This window comes from Copidosoma floridanum, unplaced genomic scaffold (assembly GCF_036245765.1).
Source record: "Copidosoma floridanum isolate Cflo_tuat_1 unplaced genomic scaffold, Cflo_Japanese_pri ptg000020l, whole genome shotgun sequence".
NCBI lineage: Eukaryota > Metazoa > Arthropoda > Insecta > Hymenoptera > Encyrtidae > Copidosoma > Copidosoma floridanum.
The window spans coordinates 245,797-266,255 of record NW_028321897.1 but is presented as its reverse complement, the minus strand read 5'-3'; the positions used below and the strand labels follow the sequence as shown (position 1 = coordinate 266,255).

Sequence of the window (20,459 nt, the reverse complement as noted above, 5' to 3'; positions counted from 1 at the left end):
TTTAAATGTAATAACTAAAGAAAATTCTATCTCTATTGGTTGAGACAAAAAAAATAACACTTAATCGTTGCTATCTGATTCAAATAATTTTTCATACAATTAAATTTTTTTTTAACATTAATAGATTTGAGTAAGCTTTGTCAATCACACAAACATCTGTTGTCATTTTTAATCCCAAAATAATATGATTACATATTTTAAGCACAATTAAAATTGTTTGTAGCCATCTTGCATATACTTTTTCACTAGAAACTTCATTGTTTGTATGAGCTGATCAAATATTAATTGCTATGATGCGTTGTACACTGAGAAAGAAATAATAAAAATTGTAGAGGAATTCTATCAAAAATTACCATTCTGTGTATAGTGGATTCTGTTAACATTATGGTTAGCACAATAAGAATTCTATGCAGGAAGGTAAAATTTATTAACTGATTCTTTTAAGGTTTACTGTTGTAAGCATAATTCTAACTATTCAAACTAAATTTTACTGTTAAAACAATCATCTTTACTATTATAATATGGAATTTCTCTACAATTTTTATTTTACTTTTTTCTCTCAGTGTATATAAACGTGGAAAAACTTTAATTAGCCGTGTACTCTCTAACTACGTTAGGTAAAAGTAGATATTCGTGAAACATGCCCCTACTACATACATACATGCATACTTCGTATGAAAATGATTTTAAACCCATTATATGTGAAACCTTATCAGACTAAAAAAAGAACATCAAAACATTTTTTTTTTAAATTGAATTTTTTTTTACGAAGTATAAAAGGAACGAACATAACACAACGATCTTTTCTGGTAGGCTATACCATACGTGACTTATGAAATTTATTAACTTGATTGTTAAATACTGCTGTATAGGAACATACTGATCCTATAATTAATGGTTCACAACAATAACAATATTATTCTAGTAAAAAAAACTGGGCAAATCAGTAAAGTCATGTATGTTTATGTTCCATAATAGGGACATAAATTAAGAACAATAGGTAGCTGCGAAAATAACTCATTCCATAATTATGTACATCAAATCTTGAAAAAAAATCACCTTTGTACTACACAGTGAGTGTTTTTTGAATATATAACTTTTTCAATGAAAAAGAAGATATCTTTACTTCATGAAACACCTACGATTATCTTCCGTTACATGTACTTTTAATTTAGTGTGTAAAAAAAAGCTAAATTATTAGAAAAGCTCAAAAAAATGTGCAAACAAGACAAAAGTGAGAAGCGAAATAACCCAGCACTTAAATTCACACGAAAAAAATAAAGCATGAACAACTGGCAACACGAAATCTCTCGCTCTACCACAGCTTCAAGCTAAAATGCAGTAAACGTGAGCTTAAGTAAATAATAACTTATTGTACATATATACGTATACGTTTATGAATGGACGGCGGTTTGCGACAATTTAACGGATTCTGAATATCATTTTGAGGCATGAAAAAAAATAAAAAGGTGCTCCTTGCCTTCGCGGACTGGCATCGTCAGTTTTTGGTTTGAAGAAGCGAAGTAGATTTACGCTCTCCGCCGGTTCCGCTAAGTCTCTGTAAAATGTGCGAGTCATGCGAACAGATCATAACCAGTGTGTACCTTTTCTCATATGTTCCCTCCCTTTCGAACGCTTATGATCAACTCAAAAGACAGTATGTACAGAAAATTGTGGACAAGACAACAAAAAAACTTGAATTACAGTGGTTATTGATTATAAAACTTACTACTTAGTTCTTGAATAATAATTAGCTATAGAAATGAAAAATCTACGGGACATTAGTTACACAAAGATTTCCAAATAACTCCAACTAATAAGAATCTAGCAGAAACATAAATATATTGCAATTTACTTACGATTCTCCGATGTTCCTCTTGTCTGAACCACCTGAAATCCATGGAATACAAATAGTTGTACATAACGACTTTAAAGTAAAAAATTATGTAAAAAATAAAATAAATAAGTTATTATTAGAAATTAAAACGACAGCATTAGAATTGACTTAAAAAAAAACAACGCATGTACTTGTATGATCCAAAGACTTTTTTGTGTTTGCGTTTTTGGTTTTCTTTTTTTGTCGTCGATCAAGTTGTATTTTAAGAGCATGTGCTTGGTATAATTACCATTTGTAGATAAGGAATATAAGAACTGTAGTCTTGTCATGTTAGTTAAAATGAATTTAGACTAATTAGTAAAATTTTCCAAATTATACCCCCTATTTGACTCAAGTTTTTTTTTAAGTAACAACTAATTGGCCGAGCGCTGTTCGTTATTAACTAACAGTCACAAAAATACGACATTTTTAAAGTTTTCATTAAACATTTAAAAAACTGTCAGTCGTACTAAAAAATGTTAAATATAAATTTTGTAGCTGACTTAATCGTCTACAATTTTTAATTAGAAAAATGATATTATGACCATTAAGTTGCAATGTGCAAAGAAATCAAGAAACCATCATTTTTGTATTTATTGGATATCTATTGTGGCAATTGTAAGAGGATACCGAAATTCACCAAAATGCTAAAAATTATTTTTAGAAAAATCAACTATCAAATATCTCATTGGTTCTAAAAAAACGGAGTAATTCAATTATATTGCTAGTATTTTTTTGCGAATTAAGAAACAACAGTGTTGTACGACCAATACAAGAAAAAGTATTTTTTTTTATATTTAACCGCTGTCAATTTGTTTATCGACATTAAGATGCAAAATAAGCCTAGCACAGCATTAGAATTACACTTTAAAATGATCCTTCATTTAATCGCGTACGACTTACCATTAGGTGGCTGCAATGAAATTAAGTACCTCGTTATTATTTACTATCACCAGTGAACAATGTGCTTGATGCCAGAAGGTGGGGGAGAGTCTACTTGTCGGCGACGTCTCGGCCACTTGTGCATTGTTATCAATACACTTCACAAATAATTGTCATGAAAGACATGCACCAAATATTTAAGCCCTTGTATAAAGAGGAGACCTCAATTCGTGCATAGTGGTCTTACAAAGTCCTCTACACCAGCCTAAAGGTATACTCTGTACAGCTTACTTCACGACAATAATTTGTAGAATGTATCAATGAATACAGTTTTTCCATGCACCGTTATATTACTTTGTTTATGCATACATGTATCATTAAATTGAATCAATAAAAAAAAATGAGAAATAAAATTCATCTTACCCTCTAACAGACATAATATTTTTTTCATCATCATTTTTCATAAATCGACAAACTACCTCAAACTGAACTAAATAAAAGAGTAGCTAAAAATATTTTTTAGTACAAAGCAGCCATTTATTATAAAAAACTGCAATTTTATTATTAAATATTAAAATATATGATTCAAGCATGCATCAGTTTCTTGGTTTCTTGTAATATGCAACATAATTTTCAATCATAACGGATTCTTTTTTTACATAATGTTTTAGACAGTTTAGTAATCTACATATTTAACCATTAACATTTTCCAGTGAAACCTTTAGTTTTTTCAATATTTAATAAAAAAGAATAATTTAATAATAACGAATTACGCTCGAACACCTCATTGTTTCTCTCTTTTACGTATTTGGTAAAATACTATTTCCAAGCGATTAAAATTGTAACTAGGATTGAACAAGACTTTGGCCTCTGGGCATCTGATTCTACTTATCTAATTTGGACGAAATCAATATTTTAAAAAATTACTTAATATACTTTGTTTTTTAAACCAAATAAGTTCAATTTTGTTTCGGAAGAGACAAAAACAAAAACTGAATGATACTGAGCCCTAACTGAACCAGCTTTAAATCCTACAGTAACACATAAACCAGGGAATAAATAAAAACTAAAAGTACTCCGTGAGAAAAAGTTTGCGGGTTTAAAGACATTGAACTCCAATTAATTTGTTTTTGAAACAAATGTTTTTATTCAAAAAATCATGTGGTTCCTAAGTATAATAGAGCGATAAATTAATTTAATTTTAATTATTATTACGTACAGCTCTTTCTATATATTGATTTTCTTTAGTCTTCAATAATTTTTATTACTAACCGATTTATCTCCACATTGCAGTTATGTATCTACATGAACAGATACAAAATTTCTCATTTTTGCTCTCCATTAACTTTATATTTGTCTTACATAGTTGCTTCGCTTTTTCACCGTAATATATATATATTTTATATATGCCGTAACATTTAGATTTAGATTTTTCTCAATAGTTGTTTTCAATGCAAAGTAGCGATCTCTGAAATGATTTTAGATTTAACTTTGACGTGTCCGTGGAAAAACATTCACTTTGTAAAACATTAATCGTTTATTACATTATACGTCTAAAAATCGGAAGAATGTGTGGAAAATCCTTTAGGAATTTATCGTCAGGAATACAAAATGATATAAAAAAGTTTAAAAAATTTCATACTAAAATTTCTCTTTTTTTTCAGAGAACGCCCACTTTATATATATAATAATGATAATAACTATTTTTATTTTCGTCGTTGTGATACCTAAATCTTAAATTAACGTAAACATATATATTTATATAATTTACTTATTTATATATATATATATATTTATACTCGTATGGTCAACGATCATCGTGCCCGTATATCCTCATATATTTCATATATTTACGATAAGTTTCACAAATTTCTTTTCCACCAAAAGTTACATTCCCAATCATCGTATCGTAATAATTATAACTATAACACTGTATAAGTCAAACGTTTTTCATCCGAAACCAATGCACATAATAATATCATGTACCATACTAACGGGTCGTAGCACACGACCATCGGGTTAATCGATCAAAGTCTTTATTCTAAAATCAATTTGATTGAATCCGTTATTTTAAAATAAATCTTAACAATTAAGTCACTGCACGCCCAACTCGTGCATACCGTAAATAACATTTGTACATTGAAATATGCGCCTGCATTCCCTCCACGACTCGTGAAAATCATCAAATGGAGTTAAAGCTGCTACTCTCAACCTGTTTCCACGAAATGCCATCGCCAAATAATCGTCACTCCTATGCTTGCTTGCTCCTCTCATCGAAAATGTAAATCATTATTTTTTCAAGTCTTATCCATACTTAGTCACGCGCACATGGGTAAGTAAATTATTTCTTTCAATTTCCAGTGGTTAAAAACCATGATTCTACCAGCAGCGCGGTGTGTACATTTCCATGTAAACGCATTTACGTCAAGTATGATGTATAGCGTGTCCATAAAAACAACGATGCGACACGCGAGGATAAGAGCCACGAGAGAAATAAAAAGGCGGTCTGATGGGCGAGTATCAGCGCGGGCGTTGGTCACCGCGCCGTTGCATGTTTATTGCGGAGGAGTTACTGCCGAAGCTAACAATACCTCGTTGGCCGAAGCTCCGCGTCGTTCTTTCATTACTACACGCTTTTTCAGGCTCCGAAATGTTTCTGGCGCATTTTTACGGCGGCGAGCTCGCTTTTCTCCCTGTTTCTTTAGTTTCGTGTTCCCGCGGGATCGTAAAATGCTAAAAGTGTCGCTATCCGCGTTTACGGTGCTCCTGGCTGCTGGTAGGTTGTTACCGGGCACGGAAAATGCTATCGAAATCCTCCCATCTTTCATCCACCACGACTGTCTACAAATTCCGGGTGAAGTGTAAAAAGCAGGTTTCTCTACATTTTCCCAATTTGTTGAATGTGTTTTTTTTTTTTTTTTTTTTTTTTTTTTCACTGTTCTTGCACACGCTCATGTCTGACACTTATTATTACGACACAATTTCCATCCTCCATCATTACGTGGTTTGATTATTTTACTTAAACCTTACCTGAATAGAGTTTCAATAAAACAACGAATCCACCGACTGACGTTTGAAGAATCGCCGTGTTTGTTCAACGTAACGCGATCGAAAGAGTAATTTTGTACAATTTTCTAAGTGCTTTATAATTCAATCCAACGAGCTAAGGAACGTCTCAAAATTATACGGATACGTTGCACATTCATCTGTTCGGCTGTTCAATCTCATTAACGTTTTGAAGCGATTCGTCAACGTCACGCGGTGACTCTGCATTTCTTAAACACCGAGTTAAACATTGCTCTGCCGGACAATAACACATTATTTTTCTTTTGATTATGAATCACAACTACGGGTCATTGGCAATTGGGATGCAAGATTTCTTGTTTTCTCTAGTATTGATAGTCTCCAAACTTTCATTTTTCACTATTTTTTGTTGCAAGCCAAGTGCCTCGACTCTTCATTTTCGAAATTGTAACGGATCATCGATATAGCGTTCAATCTTATTACAGTAATATTTATAATATGTATATAGGTATATATTGCCTTTATCAATATCTCTTTAATTTTATGTACACAACACGCGCGAATAAGTCGAGGCAAATCAACGACAAATGGGTTTCTGCATTCACGTTTGATCTCCGCTACAAAATCGCTGAACCAGAGCTCCCACCTGTTCCCGTGACTCGGACTATTTGCTTTTAGCTTAGAGGTCGCGTTCACTCCTCTCTCTTTTGGACTTTGGGCCACAGATATATAGTCGCTTTCCTCCTTGCTTCGAAACAAATGGAATCTTCGCTAGCCGCGAGGGTCAGCTATTTTGATTTTTTCGTTTGAGCTTCGCTTAGCTTATTACAAACAGATTTAGCTGATTTAAATATGTCATTTAGACATTGTATGTGGCTAAAAAGTCTTATAGTTGTAAGTAAATGAATTTCAAAAAGGTACAGCAAGTTCAATGTCTTGCAAAAGTCTCGTGTGATTTCTTTTTTTTCTTATGATTCAAAGTCTTTATTGTTATTATTTGTGGTCATTATAAAATTTGTCAGTTTGATAATAATAGTCAAGAAAGTAACAGTTACAAGGAAATAAAAATTACTTATAAAATTGTTGCTTTCGATAATCTCCGTTTACGGCAGTTACGTTGTGTTTTGTTGAATACATTGCATGCTTAATACTTATACGCTGGCGTACAATTTGTTGGACAATGCGAGTTTCTTCTCTTTTGTTTCTTAGCTTAACACACCAACGACATAGTGCTAAGTAAAAATTACCTGTACATGTGCATGAAAACTCTTATTGTCGAAGGCATTAACGAAAAAGTAGACAAAGCTTGTGAGTCGTTTATAAACATTTAGTAACACTTTAATGGAATGGAAAAGTATAAGGAGCTAAAAAGTTGTGATCCTATTCACAAATCGATTCAGGGAAATTCAGAATACTATGTGATAATGAAATAAATGTTTTTACGATCTTAAATAAAAATTTGTCAATTATGCATTAGTTGACATATAAATTTAGCCGCGCATTAATTTACGTGAAATACCTTTTTATAATCCCCAAAAATAACCTAACGACTTACCAATTTAAAGAATCGTTGGTTGTAAAGATAAAAATACTAATTATAATACCAAACTACAAAAAATAAATGTGATCTGAGTGCTCCACGCGTGATTTTTTACAAAAACCAAACATTATATCAAAATAAAATTTTTTATCATTTTCGCTGAAGCTAATTAAACTGCATCCTCCGGAAGTGAGAAAATAGTTTTAAGAGCCACATAATTTCCAAAAAAATTATAATTGGAAATAACACAGTTTAAAATACATACGATGAATTTATAATTAAAAAATTCAATCAAACAGATCACAATAGATAATTGAAAAGTTATTGTCTACGTTTTATAAGGTATTTAAAACATTTTCTCAATTTATTTTACTTGACATGTATAAAAAAAAAATTTCTTAATGGACGGATGCAGCCTTGGTTAACGTACAAACTTAATTTATTTAAGAATTTGCAAGAATAAACTTAGTGGATTTAATTGATCTCAAATTGTTAATACTAAAAACAAACAGTACTGTTGGGCATTTAAAAAATTTGATCATTCATGAAATAATACTGTATGAAAAGTGCTTACGTGCAAAAAAGTCATTTTTTCTTATCTCTTGCTTAACGTTATTGGAATGTTAAAATGATATTATTTCCAGTCAGAATAGTTCTCGCTACAAGACTGCCGCACTATCTAACTTAAACTAAGTGTGCTGTAACTAAGGTTCGGGATGAAAAACATTTGGATTTCTCATAGTCAATTAAAAAATTATGTCTTTCATTATTAATATTTCTTTTTTCCAATTCAGTAAGATTTAATTTTCGATGGTAAAATCGAACAAATAGAGCTAGACCTTAGTTACACACGTGCCGGAATAATTCCCGCTAAAGTAGAGTTTCATCTTACAAGATTGATTTATTTTTTTTGTTTTTTCATCAATGATATTTTATTTTCTTTTAGTTTAAGCTATACTTAATCTTTCTTAATAAACTATTTACAAACTCACATATACGAAAGAAAAGCGAAGTAACGCAGCAGCTAACTCGGTCTTTCACATGTAGTCAATGAAACCACGAACCCAGAGGGCTCGCCAATCACAAAATGGATAAAAAAAAGAAAACTGCTTATTAAAAAAACGGGTAACTGTACTGTTGTTACTTCGTTTTAGCGAGACATGTAAAAAAGCGTCTTAAAGTACCACAAGCGCGCGAACCTTTCGGAGCCATCGGCTGGCTAAACATCTAAAAAGAAAACAGCTGCCAGAACAAAAAATACAGTGCCAATCACAAAAAGGCCCACTCGGGGAAAAAAAAGGATTCACGCGCTTGTCGTTACTATTTTTGCTCGTCAATCAGCATCCATCTCACTCCTTTCTTATCAATTATATCTTAAAACGCAGAAAAAGAGGACGGCGCCGCTCGCCCGAGGAAAGTCCGTTCGCTTGTCCGATGTGGCTGTTGTTCTTGCGATGAGAAATAAGTGTGTTATGGCTGGTCGATCCGGGACTTTCGAGTAAACGAGGCCTCCAACACCCGAGGCCACGCGCACAGACTCGCACCCACTGCATCGGTTACAATGGTAAAAAAAAAAAACACGCGTCGACGTGCAACTATTATTTTTATTCAAACATGCCGATCGCCGATTTCAAACCCAAGAGCTCTTTGGCGAATCGCACTTGTGCGGTCAACCTCCACGATCGACCGGAGCTCCGCATCGGTCATTCAAGTCGGCGATTCCAACGCAACGGGGGTGTAAGAATTTAAATGAAGTACAAAAAAGGTGGAGCACGCGAACAGTACTCCTTTCCTCGAGGGAAAAGAGCCCCGATGTCGCACGCGCTCGTCGTGCGCAATATCGTTACAGTGTAGTGTTTTGTGGACGTCGTCGCTGCGTAATTAACGTGCTCGGTGAGGTGGGGCGAGAGATGTGGCGTAGCGAGGCGGGGTTGGAGGGGCGAGGGAGAAGAGTTGTTAGACGGGCGTGTTGGTCTTCTTGTCGAGGCTGTCCTTGCCGTTGACGTACTCGCTGCTGGCGTGTATGGGGTTCTCCTGGCCGTGCTGGCTGGCCGGGACCTTCTCCTCGCTTATGATGTGCTCCTCGTGCTGGTCAGCGCCCGCGCTCCCGTCTGCCTCTTCGTCGCTCCGACGCCTCGCTGCAACAAGCAACCCCACGAATAATCGGTCAAAGGCATTTTTCGTTTACGCTTTTTTCATCCATACGTGTGGATTCTTTTTTTTTTTTTTTTTTTTTTTTTTCCTCAAATGAATACTAATAAAAAAATTTTCCAACTGCTAGCTACAATGATGTTCAAGTTGTGCACTACGATTAGTTGTTACGGTGGAAGATATACATACAAGAATTAAGTCACGTGCTCATTTCGGTTCAAGCTGGCATTGTTAATGTGCTTGGGAAAAAAAGGATCATTTTAAAGCTAAAAATAGTATTATGGTGTGTACAAATCAGGTGAAAAATGTTGAAGATGTAAATTAGATTTTAATTTTAGTTGCCAAGTTAATATTTAACTTAAAATAATTTATGAAATGTCTCGTAGGACAAAAAATTTTCGAAGTAAATAGCTATGATCAGCCATTATTGTTTTTTTGATAATTAAATAAAGTTTCATGTCAATATTTTTATTGTATCATCAATTTTTCTGTTAATTAAAAGAAAACTTACTATCATATTATAGTTTCATCGATATAAGTAGTTTTTTTTTTATTGTTTTTCAGTAAAACTTTTTTTATTTATTTATTCTTTTGAAATACTCAGTAGACATGTTAAGTCTAATGATTTATAAAAATTTTATAATATACGAGCACTTTTACTCATTTTTTTCATAATTGATTTTTTCAAAATATTCGTTATTTCTATTTATTATAACTTATTATTTTCGTATTATTTAAATACTACAACAGAAAACTAAGAGAAAGTTCAATATTGTAATATTTTGAGAAATACGTCTCAATTTTATGCTATTACGAAGCGATGTGTGAAGACAAGACTACAAAATTTAAATTGGTAAATTGAGGCTCATATGTACACGGTAAAGTTTTACTGAACTGTGCATGCAAGTCTAATTAGTTTTTGTGTTTCTACAGTAAAAAAATTGATTAAATAATAATTTTACATCTTACATTTATGTGTTAATGGAAAATTATTAAATTTCACTGGAAGTTTTAGGAAAATATATGCAATAACTTACTTAAAAAAGGTGCTACATATAATTTGACGTGCAAACAATTACAAAGTGACTATCATGATTAGTGTGCTTATGAAAACATTCTTATTATAAAATAATTATGCAAATCTTTTAAAAAAATAATCACTTTATAACAACTATCTACTGATACTACGTATAAATTATAATAAAATTTGAAAAAGCCTTTCTCAGTCCACAAATCCTCATTCATAAAATGCAAAGTATACTCATACTTTGAAAAGTTAATGAAAGGCAGCATTGAAAATAATAATTTCACTAGAACGTTGTTCAATGTTTTATATAACAAGAAATGAAAAAAAACTATCGAATTTCGTTAAACAGCTTCATGGCTGACCAAACTAAGAGTATACTACTGAAAATAGAATTGACGTATACATTAACACAATAATAAAATAATCACTCAATTAAAGATACAGGAAAGTCTTTTTCATCACTTAGATATGAGCAAAAATGTTTTTATTATAATGTAAAAGTCATGCAGTGTTACATTTGTTTTTCATGAAAACACAGTTGTTTCAATTTGAATTCAACCAGGTTGGTGAAAAAAAAAGAAAAAAACAAAAACATGCAATCGTGAAACACACAATTTAAAATTGTCTCGTTTTAATTCATTAATGAGGAAAATGAGACCCAAAAATGACGATGCAGCTAACAGTAAGAGATTGGAAAAGTCAATAAATCACATGTCCTGACTTGTCCACACACTTGCCTTCGCCGATTTGTAGCGGTTGCTTGTTATTTATCATACTTTATCTACACGCAAAGACAATTTACGTTATCACACCTATGCGATTTTAATTGTAAAATCAAATGCATAAACTATACAAAAACTCATGCAAATACAGCTTATATCCGACATCATGCATTACAAAAGTTTTGCCGATGCGTTTGTTCATTTTAACTATTATCTACATGTTTAAAAGTCTTATAGAATGAATCAATTTTTTTCAGAATGGAGAATTCACTACTACAGTCATAAAACTAAATGTAAAAAGATGTTTACTCTTTGATTTTGAAACCAGTAATGCATAATTACTTTCATAAAACATCAATTAAATGTTTAACACTGATACGAATATTTGTATTACTGTTGTAATTGGGTAAAAAATCGTTTTTCATAATGACGAAACTAGTAAATTTTCCTTGATTCAATTCAATTTTTTTGAATTCTTCAATAAGTTAATCCCAACGAATAGACTCAAAATACTCCATTCCATTTTTCAAAGAGTAAACATATCATTAACAACATTCGAACGGAACACAATGCGTACATTGATACACAAATATTCTAAATAATCAGGACGAGTCCTTTTAATAAAAATACGTAAAAAGGGATTTTTACTTTAGTAATGAAATAAAAAGATCAACAAAGCATAAGGAATCGATGAAGGTATCAAACATCAAGTACTTCGTATCGTTCTATGGGATAGTAAAAATCGTGTAAAGTCTAAGGGCGAGAAAAAAAGATGCGCATGTACGTGACATTGGCAAAATAGGCAACAATAAAAATAAAATAATCGAATTACAGTACAATAAAATCAAAGATGATAACAAAAATAACAACAGCAATAAAATACGGGGGATCTAGTTGAACTGACGGGCGAGCGTGTGGCTGATCAGCAGCGGCGACTTACCCCCATTGGACAGTCTCAAGCCACGGTATCGCGCGCTTTACGGTTGATGTTTCTCTGGGTACTTTACTTGGCCCGGCTTGCATGCTGTCCTAATCGGTAGGTGCATACAAACACACAAGACACAGTTTTTGATTGACGCTCCTTGCCCAAGGTACAATGTTTATTCAACAGTCATATATCACTATGATCTGGGTGTCTGTTGTCATTAGTGTAGGTGTATACTATGTACATGGCGTGTTCCGAGCGACGGAGACAGCCATTCCGGGCAGTGTTATTTCTTTTCACTCTCGCGTTTTCCCACGACCATCGGTTAAGTGAACAAAAAAAGTGATCTTGCACGGTACGAATACTTAATTTAGCAACACTGAAATGATAATTTGCCAATTTTTCTTCTCGTCCAAATCGGTAATTTCTAGCTTTGAATTTTTCCCAAGTAGCAGGCGGGTATGCCAAAACGACTAAACGTTCGTCTACTACACACGTGTGAACACACACAATCACAGATTTTGGTGCTTGAGATGGAACACGTGTCGAAAGCACAGTCACCGTGTATACGAGGACAGAGAAACCGGAAAGACAAACGCCAATATTGTAATACCCGTAACCTGTTTTTCGGAAGCTCGTGCGCGAGCACAGTGTTAAGGTAGTGCTCGTTCGAGCTGTAAATTCTCGCACGAGAGTAAAGTTCTAATGTGAAAAGATCGAGGTAGGGGGTGGTCGGCACTGTGGATGGATTACTCACCGGCAAAACACCAGCGTCCAGTTGCGCGAGCGAAAACCACCAGGAACACAGCGAGGATCAGCAGCAAGACTCCGATGACGATTCCAATTATTGATCCGGCGTCCAAGTCGACTCCTGCAAGGAATATGATTCTTTTAGTCTTCGCTCTCGTGATTTACCTTCACGTGGCGGAAAGCAGCCAAGTCTTCAAAGAATGTTGGTAGACTTGCAAAAGAGATTGAGACAAAAAGCTGTTGTGTCAGAACCACACATTTCAGTGGTTAAACAGTTTTAAAACTATTTTATTACTACAAATGTTTTTTATGTGCGGTTTGCAGTGCAGTCAGACTCGAGCACAATTATTTAATAAATTTTAGAACTCTTTGAATGAAAATTATTTGTCCCAAATAAAGTTTGTTGCTTTTACTGAACTATCTTTAATTCGTTGCTACTCAAACAAGCACTACTATGGAACATTTTTTCGTAGTTGAATAAATTATTTTAATCTTTTTTTCAAATACTTAACTCCTTTTTTTTCTAAATTACTTTTTCTTTCAAATTGCAATAAGTACACATCGTTTATGCTGAAAAACATTTTAAGCACTGAAATAGTACGTAGTAATTGAAAAAAAATTCTTATCACAGATGATGCGTGGCTTAATACATTAAGAAAAAAAAAATTTTGCTGCCAAACAAATTGAAATAGTATTGGTGCCCAAGTCTGAGTACAATGCTAAGAGAATTCTGTTTCCTAAAAATGTCATTTTTATTATGGCTTCAGTAAAATGATACACAATTATCACTGCAATCGTTTGAAAAGTTCAAAACAAAGTATTTGAAAATACTTTCTACAGAATTCTGATAACATGAAAACAATAAAAATATTTTCTGATCACAACATAAAATAAAAGCACTTGTAAGCCCAAGTTAAATGTAAGCGTAGAATTTGCAGTATAAGAAACAATAGTAACAATTGTGTAGAAGAGAAATTTTTTAAAGAGTTAGTTATGAAAATGTATAAAGTGAGAATTACCTAGAGCGTGCATTTGTTCGGAGAGCTTACCATAGAACTGACCAAATCGACCTAAAGCTCCTGGGTGAGCATGCAGTGAAGTGATATTGCATTAGAAAGAAAAATTTATCGTGGTAAAATGAATGTTTGTTATTTATAGAACTAGACTGTTATTTTGATTAATGACACGATGGCTGTCTATTTGTATATATAACTAACGTTTACTAAAAAAACTATTATTTCGTGCTGTTTTTACTATTTGAGCTAATTTTTTTGGAAACGGAGATGAAGCGTCACCGTCGAAAATTCCCATAAATTAACAGAAAGCAAAAGATATTGAGCCATGTTTTTTTAGCCAACATAGCTGTATTTATTCTGTTTAAATAAGCTTAAGAGGACTATTTTCTATGACATCCATCGGTATGGGATCTAACACCTCAATAGATCTATCATTTGTTTTCACTTTGAGAATTATTTTTTGTCAACCAAATACATATAAGCAAAAAGCTATTTACAATACACATAAATCTTTTAGTATAATAAACCGTACAGCAGTGATTAACAGTTTGACCATAATTGAAATTCAGAAGCGTTAGTGATGAGTTTATACGTATTTCCGTGAATTGTACGTAATACATTAAGCGATGATCACAGTGAGTTTTAGTGGTTATTTTCTTATTTAATCGGTAGCACTGATGTTTCATGGCACTTATTGTTAGTCAAAAAGTTAGAAGCAAACTTTTTGAACTGCTATTTTTAATAAATAGCTTTTATAAAACTGCTAAACACCCATATAACATCACTGCTATAGAAATGTGCTTTCCAAGTGATGGACACACCAGAATACATATATTTCTAACTATATAACTAAAGGTTGAACAATAAAAAATAGAAAACAACCTGCTGGTGGCTCGGATGAAGAGGACAATATTATATTGTAATTGGCGTATCCTTCACCATTGTCGGCTCGTAGTGCGTACATCTTCTCGGTATCAGATTTCTGAACACTGTCGATGGTCAATTCGACATTCCAGTATCCTCGGCCCTAATTAACGATAAAATATTTATTAACAAAATTCAAATCTCGATCACTGAATAAATTGTTTTTACCATTCAATAACACCTTCGTAGTCATGGCATTATTTATTAATTTTCAATTAATATTCGGTAATATTCAATTTATTATTTGAAGCAATTACTTTTCATGCATAGTTATTTTTGTTATTTCACGCGAATAATTAAAAATTCATAAAAGCATCATTAACATTCTCAATTTGTCTTGACTGCAACGTGGTGTGAAATAAGTTTAAAAAAAAGTAAGGTTTCTACGATCAAATTGAATTGTGTACGAACGGATGTCAAAATTGGTACACTCTGAAAACTATATATGAATAAGTAAGGATGCGCAAGAAAACGACGGATGCCCGCAACATTAATTCCACAGAAAAAAACAAATTCGAAATGATGGCAGTATCCCGAACGAGCGCGATTGTCAGTCACGGAACCCACGCAAACCTCGTCCGAGCGAAGCTTGGAAAAAGGAAGGGAGCGTCACAGCGTTTTTCCAGCCGAACAAAACTGTATTTGCACGGCAAACAGCGCTTCGACGCCAATCACTCGCGCGGGACAATAATGGACTCACACGCCCGTTGCACCACAGCTGATGCGAATGTCAAACAGAGAGAGAGAGAGAGCACCGGCTGATCGAGTATCGATTTTCATGCAACTCCCGGACGCTTACGAAACTCACCAGGTCGATGGCGGAGGAGGTCTGCAGTCGGCCGGTCGAGTCGGTTTGGCCAGCGGGAATATCCTCGTCACCCACCTTCCAGGTAAAGTTGGGCTTAGGGTTGGCGTGCACCGTCACGTTCACCTTGCCGGACCTGCCGATCGCCTTGCCGAACGACTCGATCGTCTGTTGAGGCTCCGGCGCGACTGCAAACACGAGACAGAAATAACACTTACTTTGGAGCTGACTGGCAGTAGCCAATGTACACTGGCTCTACTGGTTCATGTATAGGCGAGAGGCGCGCAAAGTACTCACAGTTGACGTTGATGGTTCGCTGGGTCCTCAGCGGTTCGGCGAGGGCGAGGTGGCTGGCGACGCAGGACAGGGTCTTGCCGTGGTCGTTCGGCGTGACGCTTCGGGAAGTGTTGAGCGAAGCCACGTTGCTGTCCTCCATCCGCCCGTACAGGAACGGCCTCTCGTCGTACCCGATGGGCTCGTCGTCTACATTTACCGGTGGGTATACGTTAGTAGGAAGTAAAGGCTGGTCGAGGAAAAGAGTTCTGCCAATCGCTGGGAGAAAAAATCGAAAAAGGAAGATGAAAATGCTCACCGAGGAAGAGCGAGACGTTGGCGGGTGGGCGGCCGCCCTCGGCTGTGCAGCTGATCTCCATCTTCTCGCCGGGCTTGAAGTGTCCGATCTTGTTGAGCCGCAGCTGCGGGTTGTCCGGCTGTCCTGTGAGGGCGACGCAAAACTTTGAGCATAGTACCTTTTTTGTCTTTCTTTGTTCGCAAGTCACCTATACTTTTCGAGCTCTTCTCCCCCATAAAGCACGCTAGAGAGAATATTCTTTCCATCTACATTTTTCTCGCGCGAGTAGCTGCGTGCACGCTCGTGGTTCGTAGCTCACCCGTCGCGCTGCTCGAAGACCATCGGAGCTGTATAGTATATACCCTCCATGTTTCGAAACTTTGAGGGCGGAGGGTTCGGGGACTTATGCCCTTCAGCAGCGTAATCCGCGTGTTTTTCTTGCTAGCTCGCTTACGCGCGCAGGGCATGAATTTTTCGAAAAATTGATTTTTACGAGCATACGCGTCGTGGACTCGGCTGATGGGAAAAGTTACGCGAACCGCCGAGGGTACTGCATTATTGTACTTTATGGGCGAGAGGTCCCCCCCCCCTTTTTTTTGTCGGATGAAATTAATGGTCATAAGCGGGAGATAATGCGCCTCGCGAGCTTGTAGATTTAATATAGATACGGAAGATCTATGATACCTAATACCGGGTATGGCTTATACGTAGTCTTGTACAATACCTATGTATGTGCTCAGTTTCGCTAATATCTTTTTAATGCATCCTGCTAACCACGAGTTTTCTTTATTCCTGGGTCTGAAGAAAGGACGTAAGCATGATTATTTACGGTTTTTGTGAGTAAAGTTGTAGTTACAAAAGCTTTTTCAAGAAAAAAGTAAAATTCTGGATTTCTTTAATTATTTCAAGGAGGTAATCAACAACTCGGTATCCCTTCTCACATACTGTACATTGTCGCAATACTCCAGGGGTCTGATTTCGCACTTTGATATCCGTGATCGAGTTCGGATGTAACTGTCAATTCACGTAGTCTAAGACAAGCTCTTTATCGATAAAAAGTGGTTTCGCTGAACGGGTTTATCAAAAGCTTGTCTTCTATCCAACGACAAAAAGAGTGTAAGAGTTTTAGTTTCATTTTTGTCAAGCTTAAGTTTTTTTATATCAATCTATCTGTGAAACGTGTTATTTAAATCTCAAAAATCTTATGTTATTTATAAATTTTTTATAACAATCACTTAAATATTTATAGCGAAGGGTAAAAATTTACATCGACTGACTTTGAAGGCTTTCCAGACACTCTTTTTATAATCTTTTTATTAACTTTGATAGTTTTTTAAACAACACAGTAATATACGAAACAGTATCAACTCATTCGATGAGTGCTAATAAATCTTTCAAAGTATATTCTTTGAAATCTCATGGTGACCAAAAGACTTTTTAAACTCCGAAAAAATGATCATATCGAAAAAAACAGATCACCAACTTGTATAACTACTGAATGAAATGGGTATAAATCAATCAAAGATCTTTTACCGTGACAGTACTAAGTGAAGCTATATCTTTACGAAACCCCTATAGGGGAACAAATAAAAAATTGGCAGTTTTCGGTAGTCGATAAAATAGTGGTATCGCTTGAAGTTTCCATCGGTGGTTAGAAATATTTCTCGTAAGAAACATACACAGCGCAATCTGGACTTACATTTTAATAAAACCGGGCACGGTAGAGAGAAAAAAAAAAAAAAAAAAAAAAACGAAAAATGATCGAGATGCAGGTGTACTCACTAGCCACAATCAGTCGAACCGAGTTGAAGCTTTCGGTGCGTCCCTTCGTGGGCGTAAGGTAACAGGTGACGTTGCCGTCGTGCTTCTCCTTGATCGACGATATCTTGACGCCGCAGTGGCCCCTGTCGATGCCCTCGCCAAAGTAATCGATGCCATCCTCCGAGGGTTGGTTCGGCGACAGCACGAGGCTGGGCTCGCCCGGTATGACGAACCGACAGAACTGCAGCGGCACGGCTACTTTGCACAGGATCGTCCGGCTCTGGCCCACGTTCACCGCCACCTGGTTGTCCGGCTGGATCTCCACCGGCAGAGCGGTTTTGTAAGCTGCAACGTGAAACAGAAAATTTTTCATTACTATTACTATTTCTCTTTCAAATGCACGGGCTAAAAAGTCTTTATACACGCTGATCATGATAATTTATAACACGTGCTCGAGTGTTTATCGCAGAGTCAACCACGGGAGTACTTGTGGCCGTGAAAATAATGTAACAGAAAATTAGTGGAGTTGGAAATCAGATGGATTCAGTAAATTTTGAGCCAAATATTCATAGAAAAAAAAAAATTACAACGGTTTCATGAAGTGAATTTGTTAGGTAAACGTTTAAAGCTAACCACTCGAAAAAAAAAACTGCAATAATACCCTCATTCACTCCTACTGCAATTTAAATAGCATACGAGCAATAGTGTCTTCCGATTCGAGACTACGCCCTCGCATTTATCATTCGCCTCTATGACCAGAAATCGTGATCTCATGCTTATAATCATATTTATCCATCGTTTTGACGATTGGAAAATGTTACCTAGATTTTCCCGAAACTTCCTGCATTTGCATTTAAAAACTCGGATGAAAACGCAAAATTTAGAGGTCACAGAAAAATGCAGAAACAAGTCACAATATGATTATTTGAATCAAAGGAAAATCGATACCTCGCATAAAAACGTATTTTCTCTGTGCCTGGAAGATCACCACGTCATTGGATGTGACAATTGTTCAGCGAGCGTCACAACTTGGGAGTCATTTTCTCCCACGACCCCTCGTGATAAAAGACATAGTTGATGAAACCACCGCACAGCATCGGTATACACCAGCCACGCGCTAAAATTTAATTATACCGAAAGTTCCCGAAGGAGCAAAGCAAGTTTTCTTCCGCAGAGCTCGGAAACAAGGCTGTTCGGGTGTACGTAGCGAAAGAGACACGTAAGAAATCTCACTGCAGCAAAAGCACTCCGTGTTCTCGGGAGCAAGCGAAGTCTCGGCGTACAGGTATACGTGTGTCTCGCAGTGGGAAGAGGCCGTGCAATAAGTCGAATAAGTTGGCCCATGGGACGGGTCTGCTGACACGAGCGTGTGCCGTATGTGCCCTGGAAGAGCTGTAGCGCGAGAGAAGCGCATACGGAGAGTACAGCGCGAGTGTCTTGGGGCCAGCCGCGGAAAGCGAGATTTACGAGGCGACAAAAAGGAGAGTTGATTAAGCCATCCTCTACATCTCCATCCCCCATTCCCCTCTAAAAGCTGGGCGCGCGCGCTCTTCCCTTCCTCGCGAAGCTTCCTCTCATTCTCCTACTTTGTATTGTCTTTCCTCGCTCCCCTTGTATCTAGCACCCTGTAGACGTATGTTTGACTGGTGAAAACTTGTGCGAAAAGTTCACGATATTCTTGGAAGCACACATTTTACGCGCTTCCTTGCTACTCTTTAATATAAGACACTTGTACAGCGCAACTACGAGCTTACCATTAAGTACACTGTAACTGTACGCGTATGTTTTGGTTTGATTAGTTAGATCAGCAGACTTAATGCGTGGAAAGTTACTACCTCATGATATTTGGAGATTTACATAAAACTAATTGATTGGGCACATATTTACACTGACTGTCATAATTATTAATTTCCGTATACATTATTCCAATGTCCATAATCGTCGGTTGTTATGTATACTACAAAATATTTTTCAACAGTTTTATTGACAGATTAAACGCTGATACAACCAAAGCGTAAACAAGTGATTTAAGCCTCAATGGTAAAATATGTAATATTTTGAGTTAAATTTTCTAAGTGACTGTACACGCATGCCATGCATCAAACATTGAACTCTATATTAGGTACTGCGTCAATAGCCAGTTAATGCATGGTGCAGCCAATCGAAAAATTTGACACATCTAAAATTCAATAAACTCACTTATTAATTGAACAGTCGTTAGGCATTAAAAGTGCGCACGGATGCAAAAACACAAGTTCATGTTCCACCAAGCAACTTCTAATTAAAGGAGGATTATGTTTTCTCGATAAAAAAAGGCAGAGTTAAAGAGCAAAAGTGCAATCGCCAGCAATCGATGTAAAGCGATAGAGCTCAATGCCCCCCCGAGCCCTTCACCACGCAGCGGCAACAAAAGTCCCAACACACGCGATTACCCAAAGCCTCGTCGTAAAGTCTATAACCATCACCGGTCCATCCTCGACTTCGG

The 20,459-nt window shown here is 35.8% G+C and overlaps 1 protein-coding gene across 1 annotated transcript in view; it reads right to left on the bottom strand.

Moving 5' to 3' along the window:
• Positions 1-20,459, bottom strand: part of LOC149374284 (fasciclin-3-like) — a 255,685-nt gene that overhangs the window by 5,002 nt on the left and 230,224 nt on the right. Inside the window, exons 2-10 of the mRNA XM_089593990.1 lie at positions 17,996-18,319; positions 16,235-16,357; positions 15,940-16,125; positions 15,646-15,830; positions 14,796-14,940; positions 13,917-13,976; positions 12,905-13,018; positions 1,860-1,890; positions 1,481-1,558 (exon numbers count right to left, since the gene is read on the bottom strand). Coding sequence (XP_089450116.1) covers positions 1,481-1,558; positions 1,860-1,890; positions 12,905-13,018; positions 13,917-13,976; positions 14,796-14,940; positions 15,646-15,830; positions 15,940-16,125; positions 16,235-16,357; positions 17,996-18,319 — 1,246 coding nt within the window. The remainder of the gene's footprint in view (positions 1-1,480; positions 1,559-1,859; positions 1,891-12,904; positions 13,019-13,916; positions 13,977-14,795; positions 14,941-15,645; positions 15,831-15,939; positions 16,126-16,234; positions 16,358-17,995; positions 18,320-20,459) is intronic.